This window comes from Lynx rufus, unplaced genomic scaffold, assembly GCF_022079265.1.
Source record: "Lynx rufus isolate CCGP_SWC_20201006 ecotype Redwood Valley unplaced genomic scaffold, mLynRuf1.p SCAF_4, whole genome shotgun sequence".
Lineage (NCBI taxonomy): Eukaryota > Metazoa > Chordata > Mammalia > Carnivora > Felidae > Lynx > Lynx rufus.
Window position 1 is genome coordinate 19,101,021 of NW_025814856.1, and position 25,856 is coordinate 19,126,876.

The 25,856-nt window shown below is 36.6% G+C and overlaps 1 protein-coding gene across 1 annotated transcript in view; it reads left to right on the forward strand.

Annotated features, from left to right (window-relative positions):
• The window catches only part of DOCK3 (dedicator of cytokinesis 3), a 539,924-nt gene that overhangs the window by 11,112 nt on the left and 502,956 nt on the right, over window positions 1–25,856 (forward strand). The window contains exon 2 of the mRNA XM_047095185.1: window positions 25,020–25,103. Coding sequence (XP_046951141.1) covers window positions 25,020–25,103 — 84 coding nt within the window. The remainder of the gene's footprint in view (window positions 1–25,019; window positions 25,104–25,856) is intronic.

The following is a 25,856-nucleotide window of genomic DNA, read 5'->3' on the forward strand; positions in this document are numbered from 1 at the left end:
ATTTATTTATTTTGAGAGAGAGAGTGTACACACATGAGGGAGGGGCAGAGAGAAAAGGAGAAAGAGAATCTCAAGCAGATTCCACACTGTCAGCACAGAGCCCAACATGGGGCTTAATCTCATGAATTGTGAGATTGTGACCTGATCCAAAATCAAGAGTGGGATGCTTACTGACTGAACCACCCAGGCACTCCAAAACTCACTTTAAGTATAAATATATAAGTGGTCTGAAAGCAAATGAATGGCAAAAGATACATCATGGTAGCAGGAGGTATAAGGAGATGGAGTGGGTATATTAATACCATAGAAATGAAGTAAGGTTAACAGAAATAATGAGGAACATTTCATAATAATTAAGAGTCAATCCATCAGTTTCTCCTTTCAGTTACAGTTGACATAAAACTAAAAATCAGTAAATCAGTAAAAGCAAAGATCTGAACATTACCAACTTACCTTGACATTGATATATATAGGATACTACGCTCAACAACACAAATGCAGATTCAAATGCACAGATTCAAATTATGTTTACTAGGATATATCCTATTTTGGGTTTTAAAACAATATGTAATAAATTCAGAAAGATTGAAATCACAGAGTATGTTCTCTGAAAACAGAATTAAGTTAGACATCAGTAACAGCTGTGAAAATCTCAAAAATTTGGAAATTAAAACATTTCTCAATAATACTGTGATCCAGGATGAAATCATGGGGTGCCTGGGTTGCTTAGTTGGCTAAAGGTCTGACTCTTGATTTTGGCTTAGGTCATGATATCACAGTTTGTGGGATTGAGCCCCTCACTGGCAGCACGGAGCCTGCTTGGGATTCTCTCTCTGCCCGTTCCCGCACTCCCCTCCCTCCCCCCCCCCCACCGTCAGACTGTCTCTCTCTCTTTCTCAAAAATAAATAAACATTAAAAAAGGATGAAATCCCAAGTGAAATATGGGAATATTTGGAACTGAATAATGATTAATACAACATATCAAAATTTGTGGGTTGCAGCCAAAGCCATACTTAGTGGGTAACATGTAGCTTTAAATGCTTATATCAGCAAACGAGAGATCTAAAATCAATGATGTACAAAATAAAAATCAGTGATCTGAGTTCCCACCTTAGGTAATTAGAAAAAGGAAAAGCATATTAAGTCCAATTTAAGTAAAAGTAAAGAAGGATAGCATAAGTCAGTAAAATGAAAATAGAAAAACAATACAAGAAATCAATGGAAATGAAAGCTTGTATATTGAAAAGAGAAAGTCACTAAGCTTACAGACTGATAGAAAAAAGAGTGGAGACACCAATTACCAATATGAAGAAGAAAAGAGTGTACCACTACAGATCCTACAGATATTAAAAGGATAATAAGGGAATATTATACATTTTATGCTTATGAATTTTGCACCTACGGTGAAGTGGAAGATTCTTTGAAATATACAAATAACAAAAGTTATTCAAAGAGTAATAGGAAACTATAATAGCCATATATCCACTAAAGAAATAGAATTTGTAATTAAAAACTGTTCCACAAAAAAACTCCAGGCCCAGATGGCTTTAATGACAAATTATATAAAACATTTTAGGTAGAAATGATACCAATCCTAAACAAATTGTTTCAGAAAAGAGAGGAGAGAACAGTTCCCAATTTATTATTGGAACTGATATTAACTAATACCAAAATCAGACAAACATATTACAAGACAACTACAGACCAAAATTCATCATAAACGTTGGCACACAAATCTTTTTTAAAAATATTTATTTATTTACATCCAAGTTAATTAGCATGTAGTGCAACAATGATTTCAGGAGTAGATTCCAGTGATTCATCCCCTATGTATAACAGCCAGTGCTCATCCCAACAAGTGTCTTCCTTAATGTCCCTTAACCCATTTAGCCCATCTCTCCTCCCACGGGATATCCCCTCCAGGGACCCTCTGTTTGTTCTCCTTATTTAAGAGTCTCTTATGTTTTGTCTCCCTGTTTTTATGGCACAAAAATCTTTAATACAGTTTTAGTAAATTAAGTACAAAGGTATATAAAAATGATAATACATCATGAACAATTAGGGTTTATCAAGAGAATGTGAAGGTTGGTTTAATATTAGAAAATCATTCAGTTTAATTTGCTGTCTTAATAGGATAAATAAGAAAAATCATATAATTTTCATAAATGCAAAAAAGTATTTGACAAAATTAAACATTCATGACAAGAACTCTCAGTAAACTGAGAATAAAAATGGCTTTGCAGCTTCATTAAGGGGCATTTACAAAAATTCTATAGCTAACGTAACTCTGTTGTGACTAGTTCAGTGCTTTTCACTAAGATCATGATCTGTAAAAGTCTAAAGCTGACGTCATAAATAATGATGAAACCATACATTTTTTTCCTCTTAAGATTAGAAACAAGGCAAGGCTGTCCATTCTCGCTTTTTCTATTCAGTATTGTATGGTGGTACTAGTTATTGCAATACAACAGTAAAACACACACATACACACACACATTGTAAATATTGGAAAGGAAAAGCTAAAACTCTTTTACTTTTTACTTTTTATTATTTTTTAAAAGTATTTATTTTGGGGCGCCTGGGTGGCGCAGTCGGTTAAGCGTCCGACTTCAGCCAGGTCACGATCTCGCGGTCCGGGAGTTCGAGCCCCGCGTCAGGCTCTGGGCTGATGGCTCAGAGCCTGGAGCCTGTTTCCGATTCTGTGTCTCCCTCTCTCTCTGCCCCTCCCCCGTTCATGCTCTGTCTCTCTCTGTCTTAAAAATAAATAAACGTTGGAAAAAAAAAATTAAAAATAAAAAAAAAAAGTATTTATTTTGAGAGAGAGAGAGAGAGACCTGCGAGTGTGAGCTGGGGGAGGGGCAGAGAGAGAGGAGAGAGAATCCCATGCAGGCTCTGTGCTGTGAGTGTGGGAGCCTGATGTGTGGCTTGATCTCACAAACCCTGAAATCATGACCTGAGCTGAAATCAAGAGTTGGACACTGAACCAACTGAGCCACCCAAGCACTCTTAAAACTCTTTTATTTATTTTTTATTTTTATGTTTCTAAAATTCTTTTAAATGCACACATGATTGTGTATGTAGAATTCCCTAAGGAATCTAGGGAAAAAAGCTGTTAGAACTAATAATTGAATTTAGTAAGGTCACAGGCTGTAAAGTCAGTATACAAAGTATACTCAGTTTGTATAGCCAATAATATTTTTATGTTAGTGGGCAATTATAAATGGAATTATAAAACAACTTCTTTTGCTAAAGAGACTGTCTTTTTTCCATTGGATACTTTTTCCTGCTTTGTCAGACATTAGTTGGCCATACATTTGTGGGTCCAATTTTGGGTTCTCTGTTCTATTCCATTGGTCTGTCTGTTTTTGTGCCAATACCATACTGTCTTGACATACTGGAGAAAGGGCTAGTATACAAAATCTATAAAGAACTCACCAAACTCCACACCTGAAAAACAAATAATCCAGTGAAGAAATGGGCAGAAGACATGAATAGACACTTTTCCAAAGAAGGCATCCAGATGGCCAACAGACACATGAAATGAGGCTCAATGTCACTCATATCAGGGAAATACAAATCAAAGCCACAGAGAGATACCACCTTACACCGGTCAGAGTGGCTAAAGTGAACAAACAGATCAGGAAACTATAGATACTGAAGAGGATGTGGAGAAATGGGAACCTTCTTGCACTGCTGGTGGGAATGCAAACTGGTGCAGCTGCTCTGGAAAACAGTGTGGAGGTTCCTCAAAAAATTAAAAATAGAACTACCCCATGACCCAGCAATAGCACTGCTAGGAATTTACCCAAGGGATACAGGAGTGCTGATGCATAGGGGCACTTGGACCCCAATGTTTATAGCAGCACTTTCAACAATAGCCAAATTATGGAAAGAGCCTAAATGTCCATCAACTGACGAATGGAAAAGAAGATATGGTTTATATGTACAATGGAATACTACTTGGCAATGAGAAAGAATGATATCCTGCCATTTGCAGCAACGTGGATGGAACTGGAAGGTATTATGCTTAGTGAAATAAGTCATACAGAGAAAGACAGATACCATATGTTTTCACTCACATGTGAATCTTGAGAAACGTAACACAAGACTGTGGGGGAGGGGAAGGGGAAAAAAAGTTACAGAGAGGGAGGGAGGCAAACCATAAGAGACTCTTAAGGACTAAGAACAAACAGGGTGGATGAGGAGTGGGGGAGGGGAAAGTGGGTGATGGGCAGGAAGGAGGGCACCTGTTGGGATGAGCACTGGGTGTTGTATGGAAACCAATTTGACAATAAATTATATTTTAAAAAAACACTTCTTTTATGATAGCATTAAAAAATACTTAGGAAAAACAGAGTGCCTGGGTGGCTCAGTCAGTTAAGCATCCGACTTTGGCTCAGGTCATGATCTCATAGCTCATGAGTGCAAACCCCGTGTCATCACCCCTGTGATGATGGCTCGGAGCCTGGAGCCTGCTTCAGATTCTGTGTCTCCCTCTCTCTCTCTTCCCCTCCCCCACTCACACTCTGTCTCCCCCTCTCTCTCTCAAAAATGAGTAAACATTAAAAAAAATAAAAAAAATACTTAGGAACAAAATAGGGAATGATTTGCAAGACCTGCAAACTGAAAACTGCAAAATATTGCAAAGTGATATTAAAGGAAACTTTAATATATGCAGAGACAAATTATGTTTATTGGAAGTTTCAGTGTTGTTAAGATGGCAGTTCTTTTCAGACTGACGTATAGATTCATTACAAAGTCAAAGCTTAGGAGATTTTTTCTTGAATAAGTTGAGAAGCCGATTTTAAAATTTATATGGAAAGACACCATACAATAGTAAAAACAATCTTGAAAAGGAAGAATAATACTATACGATACACAATATCTGATTTTTTTCCTTTTTCTTTTTTTCTTTCTTTTTTTTAAAGTAGTCTCCACGCTGACCGTGGAGTCTATCACGGGCTCAAACTTACAACCCTCAGATCAAGACCCAAGCTGAAATTGAGTTGTACACTCAACCAACTGAACCAACCAGGTGCCCCTTACAATACCTGATTTTAAGACTGGGTGATGGGCATTGAGGAGGGCACTTGTTGGGAGGAGCACTGGGTGTTGTATGTAAGTGATGAATCATGGGAAGCTACCCCCAAAACCAAGAGCACACTGTATACACTGTGTTAGCTAACTTGACAATAAGTTATATATTTATATACTTACTTACATCAAGCTACTGTAATTAAGACAATGTGGTATTGTAGAACTATTGACATAGAGATCAATGAAATTAGATAGAATCCAGAAGTAGACCCATACTTATATGTTCAATTGATTTTGACAAATGAGCTAAGTCAGTTCAGTGGGGGAATGGATAGTCTTTTCAAGAAAGGGTATAGGAACAGTCGGATTTCTGTATGAAAAGTAACCTCAACCTTTTTCTTAAGGCAAAATTAACTTGAGATGTGTCACAAACTTAAGAGTCAAAACTATTAAATTTCTAGAGGAAAATGAAGAAGAATATCTTTGTGACTTTACGTTAGAGATTTCCTAAATAGGACACAAAGGGCATAGAGTATGAAAGGAAAAATTTTGATGACTTGCACTGAATCAAAATTAAAAATTTTGCTTTGCAAAGGACACAGTGAAGAAAGCAAAAAGGCATCCGCAGTCCTGGAGAAATTATTTGCAGAACATTTGTATGGCAGATGATTTGTAATCTCAAAACCCAGTAATAACAAAAGAATGGGCAAAAGGTTTGAACAGTCTTTACAAAAGAAAACAAAACCAATGGTCAATGAACTGAGCCATTGGTTCAGATGTGTCCACATCTGCATCACCCAGTGGTCATTTTGGCATTGGGTGAATAGACAAAGTGTGGTGTGTCTATAGAATAAAGTACTACTTAACAATTAAAAGGAATGAACTGTTGATACATGCAACAATTTGAGTGAGTTTCAGGGGGGTTAATGCTGAATGAAATAAGTCCATCAAAATGGTTACATAGTGTATGACTGTATTTTTATGGCATTCTCCAAAAGACAAAACTATAATGGATAGAAGACAGATCAGCAGTTGCCCTGAGTAGAGATGAGGGAAGGTGTGACTTGAAAGAGATAGTATAAGGGAGTTTCTTATGGTTTGTGGTTATAGTAGCACAAATCTATGGATGTGCTGATTCCTAGAACTATATACCAAAAGAAAAAGTTTCACCTTATAATTTTAAAAATAAAAAGTTAAGTCTAAGATTCATCAGTATTTTGTGTAGCTCTAGTATATTGTACTTCATTAATCCATTCTTCTGTCAGTTCATATTTTTTTCCCTTCTCTTTTGTTATTAGGGGCAGTGCTGCTATGAACCTTCTTGTGTTGCCTCCTGGCATACATGTATTTTTTTTTAGGGTATATGATTAGGAAAGGAATTGCTGAATTGTGGCATATGCAAGTTCCAATCTGAGAAGATAATGCCAAATTGTTTTCCAAAGTGCTCTCAGTTTACATTTTTTTCCTACAGCCTATAAACTTTTTGCATGTCTGAGAATATCTTCGTTTTTAAAAAATTTTTTTCTTAAAAACTGAGAATAAACTGAGGGTTGATGGGGAAATGGGAAGGAGGGGAGGGTAGGTGATGGGCATTGAGGAGGGCACCTGTTGGGAGGAGCACTGGGTGTTGTATGGAAACCAATTTGACAATAAATTTCATATTAAAATTTTTTTAAAAAATATTTATTTATATTTCAGAAAAGAGAGAGAGAGAGAGGGGCAGTACGCAAGTGGGGGAGGGGCAGAGAGAGACAGACAGAACTGGAAGCAGGCTCCAGGTTCCGAACTGTCAGTACAGAGCCTGACGCGGGGCTCGAACCCGTAAGCCATGAAATTATGACCTGAGCCAAAGTCAGACACTCAACCACATGGGCCTCCCAGGTGCCCCTAAAGATGTCTTCATTTTATCCTAACTCTTATCAATAGTGTAGATATAGAATGCTAAGTTAGAAATTATTTTCCTTCACCATATTTAAGGCAGTGTCTATTGTTTTCTGGCTTGCAGTGTTAGAAGTCTGTGACTCCTGATCTTTTAGGTACAATCTGTTTTTCCTATTTGGAAGCTTATTAATAGAATCATAATTCTCCCAGAATTCTGGGATTTCACAATACGTTCACAAATTTCACAGTTATGTTCTTTGGGTTGGGTTTATTTTTGTCCAATATGTTGGGTCCTTGGGGCCCCTTTTTATTAACTCTAAATAGATAGCATGATGCATGAAATAAGTCAGAGAAAGGTAAATACCAGATGATTTCTTCACTCATGTGGAATTTAAGAAACAAAACAGATGAACAAAGGGGAATGGGTGGAAAAAAAGAGGGAGGCAAACCACAAGAGACTCCTAACTGTAGAGAACAAAATGAAGGTTGCTTGAGGGAGGTGGGCCAGGGATGGGCTAAATGAGTGATGGGGATTAAGGAGGTCATTTGTGATGAGAACACTGGGTGTTATACATAAGTGATAAATCACTAAATTCTGCTCCTGAAACCAATATTGCAATATATGTTAACTAGAATTTAAATACAAATTTGAAACATAAATGGATAGCATGAGAATGCCTGAAGGGTAAAAAATGTTGGATACTAGAATTTGGAGAGCACGGTGTTAGAAAGGGGCTGGAGTTTTTTCTGTGTATGTTCACATAATCCTATTTTTTGCACTCATTGCTACTCCTAAGATGTGCCTGGTGTCACCCAATCTAGAATAAAAATGCATTTACTTTTCTGGAGAATAAACTTCCAGCCATTTTCCTGAGTGGAGGAAAGGGGATACACTGAGATAATGGATTGGAGGAGGTAAATCTAATGTTCTAAATGCTGCCTAGAAATTTTATATCAGTCTTTTCTTATTTTAGCATCTCCCTTGAACTCCTTCCTCCCTACCTCCTTCCCGCCACTTCCAGAGTTACCCGTTACTGCCAGTTCTTGAGCTTGTTAAGAATTTTGAGGTGTAAATTGGGTTGGTTCTTTTTACTATTGGTACGGGTTTGGTTTTCTCAGACTGGTCCATCTGTTTTTCAGCTCTTAAAATTACTTAAGTTTTGTTTCCTTTCCCATTTCTTCATCGTATGGGTTACAGGATTAAAAATAAATTTTTTTCTTAACTGTGGTTTTAGTTAGATTTTAGGAGGGAGTGAAATTAGATGTATTTGGCTAGCTTCCTTTACACTTTAAATTTAAAAATTTTATGGTTTCAGTATTTGGTGGAGCAGGGAAAATGATGATTTTTAAACTTTTACATCCTAACACACCTGGTAAATCATCAAGAAATTACTTCTCATGTATTAGGATACTTGGAGTATAGGGTCTGAAGAAGTTTTTCCTACAAAGAACCAGAAGTTCTGTTTTCTTGAATGCTTGACCCAGGAACTTAAGATTGAGTGCTGTATGCTTGCAAGGTTTTTAGAAATCTGTGGCTGTTTTTCCATGGATGTCAGTAAACTTAGGTGCATGTTCCTCAAAGAGTGGCCACAGCTTTCATCAATTCTCAGGCAAGTTTCATCAATTCTCAGGCAAGTTAGGTTTTAAAGTGAAGTGATATACGGGTTTTATCCTATTTTCTATCCTAGGTAAAGATTGGATCCACCCTTTGAATCCCAGCATTTTGTCAGTGTTGGCCTTTTATTCAGGCAGTTATAACGAGGGACTGTTTCCAAATCACAATAGAAAATTTTAAGGTGTTTTTTCTGCCTTGAATAAAATATCACTTTCTTTTTATTACCTGTTTTCAGTTTATCTGCTGTGTCTAATGAGCTGGTTTGTATTTTCTAGGTTTATGATTTTGCATCAGTAGTCTTAAAACGTTGATATTTCAGGTCTCAGTGTATGGTTGCTAGTAGGATTTTTTTAAATCAGTTTTTGAAAATCATTTTTTTGTATTTCTAGGCAGAAACAATTCTCTATAATTATGCTACTGCATAATGACAATTTTCCAGCTAAATAAACAGCATGTTGAGATTGTGTGCTATGGTTATTGTACTAACTTTTGGAGTCATGTTCTTCCACTTGAGTTTTTTAGAGTTTTATTTAGATTTAGGTGTACTTTAAAATATCTCTAGTCCAGTACTTTTCATCTCTTGTAGTTTTTTGTATTATCTTGCTGTCTTGTTTTCTCATTGACCTATAGTGGGGAATGGTTTAATTGTCCTTCAGGCAGGACAGGTATACACCAGTGTATTGCACTAAATTATGTTTTTGTTAGGTGAAGTCAGTCTACCTATGTGTCTTTCCCTTCTTAATTGTTTTTATTTTATTTTTAGACTAGCTGTCATTTTGTGACTATATATTTTGCATTGTCCTGCAGTATCTTCCTTCAAACATTTCTACTTAAAAAAAATTGAACTACCCATTCTTTAGCACTTCATTTTATTTTTCACTTTAGCATGCACTTGACCATCTGACATACCATATATTTTTGATTTTTTTTACAACCTGTTTATTTCCAGAATGTTTAAGCTTCACAGGCACAAGGGTTTTTGTATCTTTTGTTGACTGCTGTGTCTCCAGAGCCTAGAATAGTGCCTGACATATGATAAATACTTGTTGAATGGATTTCTACCCATTCATATGATTCTCTTTTTCAAAAGAAGTATAAAGAGAAAGGTTTTGATTAGGACACAGTCCTAGATTTGAATCCTAATTTGACTTCTTACTAGTTTTGTGACCCTGTTCACTAATTGAACAATTTGTTACCTTTTTCCTTCTCTATGAGACTTGGCAACTAAATTTGGATTTAAAGTGAGCCATCCCAGTTCACCTTGACTGCTTTAAAAAAAAACATTACCGAATTATAATTGAGATACAATAAGCTGCACCTACGTAAAGTGTCCAATTTGGGGGACACCTGGATGGCTCAGTAGGTTGTGTCTGACTTCAGCTCAAGTCATGATCTAATGGTTCATGAGTTTGAGCCCTGCGTTGGGCTCTGTGCTGACAGCTCAGAGCCTGGAGCCTGCTTTAGATTCTGTGTCTCCCTCCTTTCTCTTTGCCCCTCCCCTGCTCACGCCTGGAGCCTACTTTGGATTCTGTATTTCTTTCTCTCTCTGCCCTCCCCCACTGTACTCTGTTCCTGTCTCTTTCTCTCAAAAAGAAATAAACATTAAAAAAGTAAACTGTACAATTTGGTAAATTTTGACATATGTATTCACCCTTGAATCCATCACTATAATCACTCCCAAAAGTTTCTTTAATCCCTCCCTTTTATCCTTTATCCTTTCTTTCCCTTCTTGTCCCTTTCCTTATCTTCAGACAACTACTGATCTGCTTTTTGTCACTGTACATTAGTTTGCATTTTCTAAAATTTTATATAAATTAGTCATACTGCATGTACTCTTCTTTTGCCTGCTTGTTTTCATTTAGCCTAATTATTTTGAGATTTATCTATGCTTTGTTTATCTATTGCATGTATCAATAGTTCATTCCTTGCTGAATAGTATTCTATTGTATAGACATGCCACAGTTGTTTATTCATTCATTTGTTGATGGGTATGTGGGTTGATTCCATTTTTTTGCTAATTACACATAAAGCTTCAATGAGCACCCATGTATATAGGTCTTGGAATGGTTGTCTTTTTCCTTTCCTCTTGGGGAAATAAATACCTGGGAGAGGAATGGCTGGATTATGTGGTATGTGGTTTAACTTCTTTTAGAAACTGCCACACTTTTTCCCAAAATGATAGTGCTGTTTTATAATCCCAGTATATGAGAATTCCAATTTTTTCACATCCTTGCCAACATTTGGTATGGTCAGTCTTTTTAATTAAAGCTAACTATCTGTAGGTATGTAACAATATCTCATTGTGGCTTTAAGTTTGCATTTACCTAGTGACTAATGATGTTGAGCATCCTTTTATGTGCCATCTGTTTACTTTCTTTGGAGTGAATGTACAAATCTTTTTGCCCGTCTAAAAATTAGGCTTTTTTCATATCGTTGGGCTTTTTTAGTTCTCGTTGTTTTTGAAATTTTGGAATCATTTATTTAAGTCATGCTTTCCATGATCTTAAAATTTCATGCCCCATATCTCAGTTTTTCTTTTTATCATAATAGCTTTTAAAAATTGTGATCAATTGGGGCGCCTGGGTGGCGCAGTCGGTTAAGCGTCCGACTTCAGCCAGGTCACGATCTCGCGGTCCGGGAGTTCGAGCCCCGCGTCAGGCTCTGGGCTGATGGCTCAGAGCCTGGAGCCTGTTTCCGATTCTGTGTCTCCCTCTCTCTCTGCCCCTCCCCCGTTCATGCTCTGTCTCTCTCTGTCCCAAAAATAAATAAACGTTGAAAAAAAAATTGTGATCAACTATACATAACATAAAATTTACCATTTTAACCATTTTTGAGTACATTCACAATGTTGTGTAACCATTACCATTATCTATTTCCAGAACTTTTCATTATCCCAACAAAAAACTCTAAACTTAGGCCTCCTGGGTGTCTCAGTTGGTTAAGCATTCAACTCTTGTGCTCAACTGAGGTCTGGATCTCAGGGTGATGAATTCAAGCCCTGCATTGGGCTTCATGAACGTGTGAGCCTACTTAAACAAACAAACAAAGAAATCACACACAAAAAAAACCTCTTCTAAACTCGCTAAACAGTAACTCCTCATTCTGTCCTCCCCCTGGTCTAGATATTTTACATAACTGAAATCATGTAACCCTTGTCCTTTGTGTTTGGCTTATATCACTTAGTATAATGTTTTCAAGGCTCATCCACTTGTATCATGTATTAGAACTCAATTACTTTTTATTGTTGACAGTATTTTTTTTTTTTTTTGGCTGACAGTATTTCTGTGTGTGTGTGTGTGTGTGTGTGTGTGTGTGTGATGTCTGTGTGACATTTATTTACTAATTTGTTGAAGGACACTTAGATTGTTTCCATTTTTTGGCTATTGTGATTAATGCTGCTGTGAAAATTGATGCATATGACTGAGTCCCTGTTTTTAGTTCTTTTTGGTATACACGTAGGAGTGGAATTCTTGGATCATATGGTAGTTCTATGTTTAACTTTTTGAGGAACCACCAAACTGTTTTTCATAGCACCTGCACCATTTTACATTTTCACCAGCAATGTACAAGGGTTCCAATTTCTCCACATCCTTGCCAACACTTACTATTTTCTGTTTTTAAAGAGAAAACAGTAGCCATCCTAGTGGGTGTAAAGTAGGTTTCATTTGCATTTTTCTAATGACTGGTGAAATTGGACACCTTTTCATGTGCTTATTACAGCTGTTTGTGAAATGTCTATTAAATCCTTTGCCTGTTTTTGAGTTGGATATATTTTTTATTTCTGTTAAGTTGTAGGACTTTTTATAGATTCTGTACATTAAAGACATGGTTGTCTTTACATGGTTAGAGATATTTTCTACCATTCTGTGGACTGTCTTTTCACTCTGTTAATAGTGTACCTTGATGGACAAAAGCTTTTAATTTTGATGAAGTCCAATTTATTTTCTTTTGTTGTGCTTTTGGTGTCCTATCTGAGAAACCATTGTCAAATCTAATGTCATGAATTTGCCCATTTTCTTCTGTGAATTTGATAGCTTTAGCTCTTATATTTCGGTCTTTGATCCATTTTGAGTTAATTTTTGTATGTGTTTAAGGTTAAGATCCAACTTCATTTTTTTGCATGTGGATATTCAGTTTTCCCGGCACCCATTTCCCAAAGTCTTTTTTCCCCCATTTGATGGTCTTGGCACTCTTGTTAAAATCTGTTGACTATATGTGTCAGGATTCATTTCTGGCTTTTAATTATATTCCAGTGAATCTATGTGGCTGTCTTTATGCCAGTACCATATTGGCTTTTTTCTTTTTTTTTTTTTTTAATGTTTTCTTATTTTTAAGAAATCTCTACACCCAACGTGGGGCTTGCACTCACCACCCCGAGATTAAGAGTCATATGCTCTTCTGACTGAGCCAGCCAGGTACCTCCCATATTGTTTTGATCAGTGTAGTAATAAGTTTTGAAACTAGAATGTGTGAGTCATACAACTTTGTTCTTTTTTTTTGTTTTTTATTAGAGAGAATTCACGTGAGCAGGGAAGGGGGCAGAGAGAGAAAGAATCCTAAGCAGACTCAGTGCTCAGCATGGATCCCAATGAGGGACTTCATACCATGATCCTGGGATCACAACCTGAACCGAAATCAAGAGTCGGAACTCAACCAACTGAGCCACCCAGGCGCCCCAAACTTTGTTCTTTTTTTTTTTTTTAATTTTTTAATGTTTATCTTTGAGAGAGAGACAGAGTGTGAGCAGGGGAGGGGCAGAGAGAGACGGAGACACAGAATTCTAAGGAAGCTCCAGGTTCTGAGCTGTCAGCACACAGCCTGATGTGGGGCTCGAACTCACACATCATGAGATCATGACCTGAGCCAAAGTTGGAACGCCCACCCTGTTGCTTCACTCAGGCACCCCACTTTGTTCTTTTTTAAGATTATTTTGGCTACGTGGAGTCTCTTGAGATTCCCTATGAATTTTAGGGTGGGTTTTTCTATTTCTGCAAAAAATACTCTTGGGATTTTGATAGGAATTGCATTGGATCTGTAGATAGCTTTGGGTGGTATTGTCATCTTAACAGTATTAATTCTGTCAATCATGAACATGGGATATGTTTCCACTTATGTAGATTTTCAATTTCTTTCAGCATTGCTTTGTAGTTTTCACCATACAAGTCCCATGCGTCTTTGGTTAAATTTATTTCTAAGTGTTTTATTCTTTTTTGATGCTATTGTAAATGGAATTGGGTTACAACCAAGGAAAGTATCTGCACTGGTACATCAGGGATATATCCAAAATGTGTAACACTGAATTTTTGGTGGACAGGACTCACACTGCCTGCTCTGGCACCAGGCAGTTACTCCAGGAAAACCGGTTGCTATTCCCATTGCTGGACAGGGGCTGACGAATGGGTTGGGATAGCTGATTTGCATATATTGTTCTGCCCAGGATCAGCAACATCTCCCTTCATCCCTTCGTAGTGAGCACTCCTCTATAAGTGTCCAGTTAGGTTCCAGCATTCCAAGATAGTTGATTCTTGTCATTTTTTCCAGTTCACAGGTTCTTTCAGTGGAGGGACCAACTTGTAGAGCTCTCACTCTGCTGTTGTGTGTGACATCACACTTATTTTTGGATTTTAAGAGTTTTTAAAAATGTATTTAGGACACAAGTCCTTTATCAGATATATGATTTGTAAAGGTTTTCTTCTAGTCTGAGTCTTGTCTTTTCATTCTCTGAACAGTGTCTTTCAAGGAGCAAAAGTTTTAAATTTTGGTGATATGCAGTTTATCAATTTGTCCTTTTATGGATTATGCTTGTCAAAGAAATGTTTGCCTAGCCTGAGGTCACAATGATTTTCTCTGACATTGTCTTCTGGAAGTTTTATAGTTTTAGGTTTATATTTGGGTCTATTATCCATTTCATCCATTTCAAGTTGTTGTTGTTGTTTTTTTTAATACAGTACAAGGTATGGACGTAAGCTCTTTTTTTTTTTTTTTTTTTGTATAGATATCCAGTTGTTCTGGCACCATTTGTTGAATAGGCTATCCTTTTGACACTGCAGTTTCTTTGTGTCTTTTAAAAAAATTAGCTGTCTGTATATGTGTGGGTTTATTTCTGGAATCTTTATTTTGTTCCACTGATCTGTTAGTCTGTCTTTACATTAATACCATGATGTTTTGATTATTGTAGCTTTATAATAATTATTGAAATCAGGTAGTCTTATTTTTTGAGAGACAGTGCACATGCACATGTCCATGCATGAGCAGGGGAAGGGCCGAGAGAGAGGTAGAGGGAGAATCCCAAGCAGGCTCCATGTTGCTTTCAGCACAGAGCCCACCCTGGGGCTTGATCTCATGAACCACGAGACCATGACCTGAGCCAGCATCAAGAGTCAGATGCTTAACCGATGGAGTCACTCAGGTGCTGATGAAATCAGGTGGTCTTAATATTCTGTTTTCTTTTTTAAAGTGTTTTGGCTGTTCTGTCTTTCATTTCTATATAATTTAAAAAATCAGTTTGTCAGTTTCTACAGAAAACTGGGATTTTGATTGAGATTGCACTGAATCTGTAGATCAACTTGGAGAATATTGCCATTTTAACTGTATGAAGTCTTTCAACTAATAAACAGGGCATATCTATCCATTTATTTGGGTCTTCTATAATTTGTCTCAGGAATATTTTTCTGTGTGCAGATTTTTTCCACTTATTTTTGTCCTATTTACACCTATGTATTGCATATTTTGATGTTATTTTAAATGATAATATTTTTCAAAATCTCCTTTTCTGTTTTCTGCTATGATACAGAAATGTGATTGATTTTTGTGTAGTGATCTTGTAATAAATAAGTGTACTAAACTCACTTGCTAGTTCTAGTTACTTATTTGGTAGATTCCATTTGATTTTCTGTCATCTGGATAGTAGATAATAGATAATCCTGTCATCTGCAAATAGAGTTTTACTTCTTCTATTCCAATTTTGATGATGCTTTTTATTTCTTTTTCTTTCCTGACTGTGCTGGGTAGGATCTTCAATACAATCTTAAAGGTGGTGAGAGTGGGCATATTTTTTTTTTTCTGATCTTAGAGAGAAAGGATTCAGTCTTATAAAGTTGACTTCTGAAAATTAAACTAGTGAGCTCTGAAAATTAAACTAGTGGATGTCAGTAACCACTGTGGGGGAAAACCAGGAGGTTATGTAGGTTGCCAAAGAGTGTGAAATGTTCTCTGTAGAGAGCAAAGACTGCAGTGTGGTCATAACTGGGGAAGGAATGAATAAAGGGCATGAGAGTGGAAAAGAGAGTTCCAGAGAGCCAGATGTTGGTAGTATTTGTGTGCTCTTCAGAGAAGAGAGACATGAGGTTTTTTTGTTTTGTTTTGTTTTGTTTTTTTAACAAAGTACAGTTTCTGGAGGATAGTGCTTTACGGTGGGATAAGGTTGGTACTTTTAGGCTTTGTATGACTTGTATGAAATACCTCCTTTAAACTCTTCACCCCCTTTTACAATGGTTTTTTGCTTACCAAACTGCCTTCTAATACACTTGTGTATTCTCCTACCAGTAGTATTGCCTTGAAAAAGGCACATCAGTGTCTTGGATGATGGGAAAGAAAGTTCTACATTAAAAAGTTAATTATTTAGTAGATTAATTATTTGGGGGATTAATTATGAGGTGACTACTGTGAGTCAGATGAACTCTCTTGGAATGCCTTCTCATTTGTTGTAAGAAGTAATGCTGTCTTTTAGTTCTCTTAGAAGACTGTCATTTTGATTCCTCTTGCTGATAACTAACTTCCCTCTCCTCTTCCTCCCTCCTTTCCCCTCCGCTTCCTCCCCTCCCTTCCCCTCCCTTCCCCTCCCCTCCCCTTCCTTCTTAAGATTAAATGTGTTAATATGTGTGATATGCCTAGGAAAGTTCTGGAAATGGGAGTAGGCCTTAATCAGTTAGTCTATTTCTGTCAACATTCATCTCCTTCCTATAGCCTTTATAGGTATAGCTTTAAATAGCCTTCCTTTACTCCAAATATTTAATTAACATCTTATTCTGTTTCCACAGACTAGCACAATTTAACATTTAATGTTTGCATAGCTGTAGATGATATTCTTTTTGTCACTTATGTTGGAAGTACATTTCTAGTATGGTATGGCACAAGGGAGTGGGAATAGGGAAGGAAAGATTATATTTAGGGCAAAGGGAAGTTGAAAGGAAAGTAAAAGCTATGGTTTTCTTCTCTACCTGGCCTTTTAAATAGTTTCAGACAGTTTTCTTATTAGTACCTGTGTTTATCTGGTTTAAAGGCCTAGTGGCTTATTAAGGATAGATATTTTCATGAATCAATTTACAGTCAGTATCTCTTTCCAAACTTATTTTTATACCTATTTTTCTCAGTCCTGTCAGTGGACATCATGTTTGACTACCTCTATGGATTAAGCATGGCTCATAGAAAAATTCCATTGTAGGTGCTCCTTATCACTCAGTAACTATTCTAAAAAGGAAGGAAGGGAAGTATCTCTAGAAGCAAATTACAGTTACATTGTTATATTTACTTTCTAGTGAGACATTAAATAAAAACTTGGGCCCTTTCTGTAAATTTAATCATTACAGATGCACTGAGGTGGCATTTAACTGATATATATATATATATATATATATATATATATATATACATATTTTTTTTTTTTAGAAACTAGCTCCATAGTTAATACTCTTCTTTCCATCTCTGTTTTCAATTTGTTATACACACTAGATTTTTTCCAGTGTCCTACTAGCCCTTAAGGAATATATAGTATACTTTTTATTTTGTATTGCAATGTTTCACTTGCTTTGCATGAGGTAGTGCTAAAGTAATGGCTAATTACCAGTTGTGAAAGAGGTGTGGGTTACTTTGGCATTATTCATGGCCAATTTTTGTGTGCCTTAAGTCAGATTTTCTTTGCTATCCATGTTCTCCCAGGGTGTGCTGCTCCCTCAATCTAGCTCAAGGAACGCAAATTAACTTCATTATGGGCTCAAACAAAACTTAGTTAAGAGGACAAATCTGTTCGAAGAAAGCATATATTACCAAGCCAAACAAATTATTTTTGTTTGAAGCACATATTTTTCTTTTTATTTTCATTGGTATGGATAATACAGAAATGACTATTGTTGGGATTGTTTCTCATTTAATCTAATAATTATCCTGGTGTTAACAAATAACAATGCAATAATGCTTCAAATGCAAACTATTTTGTAGTTTTTTGACCTAGAAATAAGAAAAATAATCATAAAATATGTAAGAGACTGAAAATATTTTTGTGGGTTTCTTAAGCAGTTCTAAGGTGATAATGTGGTACACAGTCTGTATTAAAACTATTAAAAATTTTTTTAAATGTTTATTTATTTTTGAGTCAGACATTTAACCAAATGAGCCACCCGAGTACCCCTTAAATGGTCTCTTAACATTAATGTTCCCTATGATTAGAATCAGTCGCAAATCTTCATCTGTCAATGCTGATCTGTAATGAGATTTTATGTTTTTCATCTTTAAAAAAAATTTATTTTGAGAGAGAGAGCATGAGTGGGGATGGGCAGAGAAGAGAGAGAGAGAGAATCTCAAGGGGCTCGATGCTGTCAGCACAGATCCCAAAGCAGGGCTTGAACTCACAGTGAGATCATGACCTGAGTTGAAATCGAGTGTTGGATGTTTAACAACTGAGACACCCAGACGCCCCTCTGTTTTTCATCTTTATAAATACTTTTTAAGACAGATAGATATTACTAAATACTGATGTCAGTCTGTAGGCACATATTTAATTTGAGAATATTCATTATTTGGAAGGCATTTATGGAATTTATTAGCATCTTCTCTTGTTATTTGCCTTTTAGCCTGTCATTACATTTGAGATTAAAGTATTTCCAACCGATGGTTAGGTGGAAGTTCCTCAGTTGCACCGTTATATGGGTTTTGAAATACGAAAATTTCCTTTGCAGTTGCATTGAAGTTTAAAAAAAAAACTGCAGGAACTGTATTTTGAGCACAAAAATGTGTACGATCCAAGTTTGGGTTAGAATGGAGATACTGTTTCTTTTTTTTAACTTTTGAAAGTATGAGGAGTTTATAAAGCAGCTTAACATTAGTTGTGATTCACATTGGCATCAAAATATCTCTAATATAGTTATGTTTCACAAATAAGTGTGATTTTAATTGGATTCACTAATAAACATTATCAAGACTGGAAGCAAAAATTAATTTCCAAAGCCATTTATTATTTGATAATAGTGGATGAAGGAAGTTCTCATTCAGAAAAATTGCAGTCACAGCTTGAAATACAATAAAACTGCAATAAAACTTGACCACTACTAAGCCATCTTGCTGCTGGATACTTTAGCAAGTCAGTATACTTCCCTTATGTTTCTTATAAAAATTCACAGAGGTGAAGATGATCAAGTCCATGTGAGCAAATGAAGTTCATTGTTGGCTAATGGCAGACTAACACATGAGAGTCATATAATTTCTGTAGAGTACTTGCTGATGATCATACAATGAATAACCACAGGTTTTAAACATCTTACATTTTTATAAGCTTTGGAAATTGGTCTAATTAAGTTATTTTCAGCTCATGTATATATTTACTACCATTAATTATAGCACATCTTAGTAGCTTCCACTTCAGATGGTACCGAGTTAATGTCTCAACTTGTTCAGTCACTTCAGACTTGGAATTGACTTCTTGAATATAACCGAGCAGTATCAGTAATATATGTTGACTTATTAAGAGTCAAGGAAAGCCACTTGCATTTCTTTGCCTTTAAAAATTTTTTTTTTCAACGTTTATTTATTTTTTGGGACAGAGAGAGACAGAGCATGAACGGGGGAGGGGCAGAGAGAGAGGGAGACACAGAATCGGAAACAGGCTCCAGGCTCTGAGCCATCAGCCCAGAGCCCGACGCGGGGCTCGAACTCACGGACCGCGAGATCGTGACCTGGCTGAAGTCGGACGCTTAACCGACTGCGCCACCCAGGCGCCCCTTCTTTGCCTTTTAAAAAAGTTTATCATTCGGTGGTTTTAATGTATTTAAAAAGTTGTGTAATCATCATCACTATCTAATTCCAGAAAATTTTCATCTCCATAAAGAATCCCTGTATCCAATGACAGTCACTCCACATTCCTCTCTCCCCTCCAAGGATATAGAATTTACTAATCTCTCTGTATCCATGGATATGCCTATTCTGGACATTTCATATGAATGGAATCCTACAATATGTAGCCTTTTGTGTCTGGCTTCTTTAATTTAGCGTAAGTTTTCAAAGCTCATCATGGTAGTAGTATGTATCAGTACTTCATTCTTTTTTATGGATGATACTATTCCATTGAATGGATATACTGCATTTTGTTTATACCTTTATCCATTTGATGGATATATGGATTGTTTCTACTTTTTGACTATTACAATTGTGTTATGAACCTTTGTGTATAACTTTTTGTGTGAGCATATGTTTTCAAGTTTTCTTGGGGTGTATACGTAGGAGTGGAAATTCTGGATCATATGATAATTACACGTTTAACTTTTTGAGGAAGTGCCAAACTGTTTTCTACAGCAGCTGCACCATTTTATATTCCTACCAGCAATACATCCCTACATTTTTTAAATGTTTATTTGAGAGAGAGAGGGAGAGAGAAAGAAGGGAAGAGAAGAGAGAGAGGAGGAGGGGCCGAGAGAGAAGGAGACCCAGAATCTGAAGCACAGAGCTGTCAGCACAGAGCCTGATGTGGGGCTTGAACTCATGAATGTAGAGATCATGACTTGAACTGAAGTCAGACACTTAACTGACTGAGTCACCCAGGATCCCCAGCATCCCTATATTTTTATTGTCAAACTTTTTTTTTTAATTTGCTTTTTAAAAATTTTTTTATTTTTTTTAATTTATATCAAAGTTAGTTAGCATGTAGTGCAACAGTGATTTCAGGAATAGATTCTTTAATGCCCATTACCCATTTAGCTCATCCCCCTCTCCCACATCCCCACCAACAACTCTCTGTTCTCCATATTTAAGAGTCTCTTAAGGACTGAGAACAAACCAAGGGTAGATGGGGGGTGGGGGAGAGGGGAAAGTGGGTGATGGGCAGGGAGGAGGGCATTTGTTGGTATGAGCACTGGGTGTTGTATGGAAACCAATTTGACAATAAGTTATATTAAAAAAAAAAGAGTCTCTTATGTTTTTGTCCCCCTCCCTATTTTTATATTATTTTTGCTTCCCTTCCTTTATGTTCATCTGTTTTGTGTCTTAAAGTCCTCATATGAGTGAAGTCATATGATATTTGTCTTTCTCTGACTTATTTCGCTTAGCATAATACCCTCTAGTTCCATCCATGTAGCTGCAAATGGCAGGATTTCATCCTTTTTGATTGCTGAGTAATACTCCATTGTGTGTGTGTGTGTGTGTGTGTGTGTGTGTGTGTGTATACATATACATATACACATACATATACATATACACACACACCCACACACACACACACACCCACACCCCGTATCTTCTTTACCCGTTTACCTATCCATGGGTATTTGGGCTCTTTCCATACTTTGGCTATTGTTGATAGTGCTGCTGTAAACATTGGGGTGCATATGCCCCTTCGAAACAGCATACCCATATCCCTTGGATAAATACCTAGTAGTGTAATTGCTGGGTCGTAGGGTAGTTCTATTTTTAATTTTTTGAGGAACCTCCATACTGTTTTCCAGAGTGGCTGCACCAGTTTGCATTCACACCAGCAGTGCCAAAGAGATCCTCTTTCTCCACATCCACACCAACACCTGTTGTTGCCTAAGTTGTTAATGTTAACGATTCTGACAGGTGTGAGGTGGTATCTCATTGCGGTTTTGATGATGAGTGATGTTGAGCATTTTTTCATGTGTCGGTTGGCCATCTGGAGGTCTTCTTTGGAGAAGTGTCTATTTATGTCTTTTGCCCATTTCTTCACTGGATTATTTTTTTTTTTTTGGGGGTGTTGAGTCTGATGAGTTCTTTATAGATTTTGGATACTAACCCTTTATCTGATATGTCGTTTGCAAATATCTTCTCCCATTCCGTTGGTTGCCTTTTAGTTTTGCTGATTGTTTCCTTCACTGTGTAGAAGCTTTTTATTTTGATGAGATCCCAAAAGTTCATTTTTGCTTTTGTTTCCCTTGCCTCCGGAGATGTGTTGAGTAAGAAGTTGCTGTGGCCAAGCTCAAAGAGGTTTTTGCCTGCTTTCTCCTCAGGGATTTTGATGGTTTCCTGTCTTACATTTAGGTTTTTCATCCATTTTGAGCTTATTTTTGTGTATGATGTAAGAAAGTGGTCCAGGTTCATTTTTCTGCATGTCGCTGTCCAGTTTTCTCAGCACCACTTCCTGAAGAGACTGTCTTTATTCCATTGGATATTTTTTCCTGCTTTGTCAAGGATTAGTTGGCCATACATTTGTGGGTCCATTTCTGTTTTTTTTCTATTCCGTTGATATGAGTGTCTGTTTCTTTGCTAGTACCATACTGTCTTGATGATTACAGCTTTGTAATACAGCTTGAAGTCTGGGATTGTGATGCCTCCAGCTTCGGTTTTCATTTTCAAGATTGGTTATTCAGGATATTTTCTGGTTCCATACAAATTTTAGGATTGTTTGTTCTAGCTCTGTGAAAGAATGCTGGTGTTATTTTGATAGGGATTGCTTTGAGTATATGTAGATTGCTTTGGGTAGTAGCGACATTTTAACAATGTTTGTTCTTCTAATCCATGAGCATGGAATACTTTTCCATTTGCTTTGTGTCTTCTTCAGTTTCTTTCATAAGCTTTTTATAGTTTTCAGTGTATATTTTATCTATTCTTATCTTGATGAATAGTTGGGTTGTTTCCAGTTCTGGGCTATTGTGAATAAAGTTGCTGTGAACATTCTTGTGGAAGTTATTTGTTTTGAGTCACTTTGGTGAGGGGTTTATCAATTTTTCTGCATCTTTTTTTTTTTTTTACTGAAGTATAGTTGATGCACAGTGTTACATTAATTTTAGGTGAACAACATAGTGATTCAACAACTCTATAGGTTATGCTATGCTCATCACAAGTATAGTTACCATCTGTCACCATATAACATTATTATAGTAGCATTGATTAATATTCCCTATACTGTACCTTTCATCCCTGTGACGTTCATTCCATAAGTGAAACCTGTACCTTCCACTCTCCACCCATTTGCCCATTTCTTCAAATGCTGCCCCTCTGGCAACTACCAGTTAGTTCTGTGTAATAATGGGTCTTTTTCTGTGTTTTTTTTTGGTCTGTTTTGTTTTTAGATTCCACACATAAGTGAAATAATATGGTATTTTTCTTTTTCCTTCTAACTTACCTCACTTAGCATAATACCCTCTAGGTCCATCCATATTGCTGTGAATGGCAAGGTTTCTTTCTTTTTTATGAGCAATATTTCATTGTGTATATACACATATATATGTATACCACATCTTCTTTATTCATCTACTTACAGACACTTAGGTTGCTTCCATATCTTGGCTATTGTAAATAATGCTACAGTAAACATAGGGCTGCTTATATCTTTTTGAATTAGTGTTCTCATTTTCTTTGGGTAAATACCTAGTAGTGGAATTACCAGGTCATATGGCATTTCTGTTTTTAATTTTTTGAGGAGCCTCCATACTGTTTTCTGCAGTGTGGGTACCAATTTACATTCCCATGATGAGTGTTCCCTTTTCTCCACATTCTCACCAACACTTACTACTTTTTGTCTTTTTGATACTAGCGATTCAAAGAACTTACTTTATTTTTATTTTTTGTGAGCAAAATGTAGCTCTTTTTTGTTTCAGGAGTAGAATTTAATGATTCATCACTTACATATAATACCCAGTGTTCACCATAACAAGTGCCCTCCTTAATAGCCATCACCCATTTAGCCCATCTCCCTCTGTCAACCCTTAGTTTTCTATCATGAAGAGTCTTTTGTAGTTTCATTCCCTCCCTCTCTTTTTTCCTCCTTCCCATATGTTCATCGGTTTTGTTTCCTAAATTCCCACATATGATTGAAATCGTATGGTTTTTTTTTCTCTGACTTGTTTCGCTAGACATAATACACTTTAGCTCCATCCACATCATTGCAAATGGCAAGATTTCATTCTTTTTGATGGCTGAGTAATATTTCCCACATCTTCTGTATCCATGTCGTTGCAAATAGCAAGATTTCATTTTTTTATGGTTGAGTAATATTCCTGTTTGTGTGTGTGTGTGTGTGTGTGTGTGTGTGTATTCTTCTTTATTCATCTGTGGATGGACAGTTGGGTTGCTTCCATATCTTGGCTGTTGTAAATTATGATGCAATAAATATGGGATTCTGATTGGTATGACATATTTTCTCTGTTGTACATTTGCTTTTTATTTCATTAATTTCTGTTTATATTTTTATTATGAGTACTTTGTTTCTCAAAGTATATTCATATTTATTTGGTGATTCTGTTTTTCTCAATGTTTATTTTTGAGAGAGAGAGACAGAGCGCAAGTGGGGAAGGGGTAGAGAGAGAGGGAGACACAGAATCCGAAGCAGGCTTCAGGCTCTGGACTGTCAGCACAGAGCAGGGCTTGAACTCATGAACTGTGAGATCATGACTTGAGCCAAAGTCAGATACTTAACTGACTGAGCCACCCAGGTGTCCCTATTTAGTTATTCTTTGTAAAACTATCTGTTTTGGGGTGTCTGGGTGACTCAGTTAAGCATCTGACTCTTGATTTCATTCAGCTCAGGTTATGACCTCACAGTTGTGGTATCGAACCCTGTGTTGTGGTCGTGGGATCCACACCCAGTGTGGAGCCTGCCTGAGATTCTCTCTCTCCCTCTCCTCCTACTCCTCCCCTGTGCATACATGTGCTCTCTCTTTCTCAAAAAAAAAAAGCCTGTTATATTAGATCAGAAGCCTCCAGTGTTTATTTCTTCTTAAGTAATTGAAGTATATTTGCCCCAGAAGGACAGGTGAACGTAAGTCATGCTGATGGAGAGAGACACTCTGATTACAGAAGCATTTTCACACACATGCACATACCACTGAGGAACAGTAATTTTGCCAAAATATATTTCGGTATTCTGAGCTACTTAATATTACTGCTCAAAATACAGATTAAGTTGAAAGGGGCTTAGAAATTTGAAAGATGAATTAGCAAAGAAGGGAGAGTATATATTTAAGAAAAGTTAGGGCTTAATTTCAGTGACATTGACCTTGTCCCAGTATTTAAAAATGCTAACAGATGGGGTACCTGGGTGACTCAGACTTTAGCTCAGGTCATGATCTTGCAGTTCGTGAGTTTGAGCCCCACATCGAACCCCATATTGGGCTCTCTGCTGTCAGTGTGGAGCCTGCTTCAGATCTTTTGTCTCCCTCTCTCTGCCCCTCCCCTGCTCACGTGCATTCTCTCTGGTTCTCTCAAAAATAAATAAACATTAAAAAATCTTTAAAATGCTAATTGATGTGTTTCCCTTTGTTTTTCTAGTGATATGCAGCTTTCGAGGATCTGTCCCTCAAGGGTTGGTCTTAGAAATAGGAGAAACGGTCCAGATTTTTGAAAAATGTGAAGGTAAGTATGGATGTATACAGCACACAAATAGTGATGCTTTTGGGTAGCATTATATATATTTATTTTGTGGTAATAGATTATCAGCAATTGTTTTGAAACGATAAGCAACCACATTATGGTACATTGGGTAGCATTATATATATTTATTTTGTGGTAATAGATTATCAGCAATTGTTTTGAAACCATAACCAACCACATTATGGTACATTGTTATAAAATCCTTCCTGATCTATTTTTATCATAAAGGTATGAGCTATTTTGGCTCTAATAGCAACAATTAAATAACTAATTGTTAGCTCTCAGAATGTAATTTTTACATACTATGTCAAATGATTAATTTTGATTTTACAATCAAATAGATAATTTTCTACCCATGCTTAGCTGCATTTGAATAGAATTGAATTGTAATTAGTTCATCTGTGTGTTTCTGTTTGATTGGCTGGACATGGTGATCAGTTATAATTAAAACAAGGCAGTAAATATGTGCTCAAATGAAGTTTGGCTTGACTATTAGCCTCTTCTGTGACATATGTGAGTATTTCTGCTGTAACATTTATGTATTATTGAACATGTGATATTTTTCAAAATCATGTACTCAGGAGTACTCCTGTGTCCCTTGGGTAAATTCCTAGCAGTGCTATCGCTGGGTCATAGATAGGGTAGGTCTATTTTTAATTTTTTGAGGAACCTCCACGCTGTTTTCCAGAGTGGTTGCACCAGTTTGCATTCCCACCAACAGTGCAAGAGGGTTCC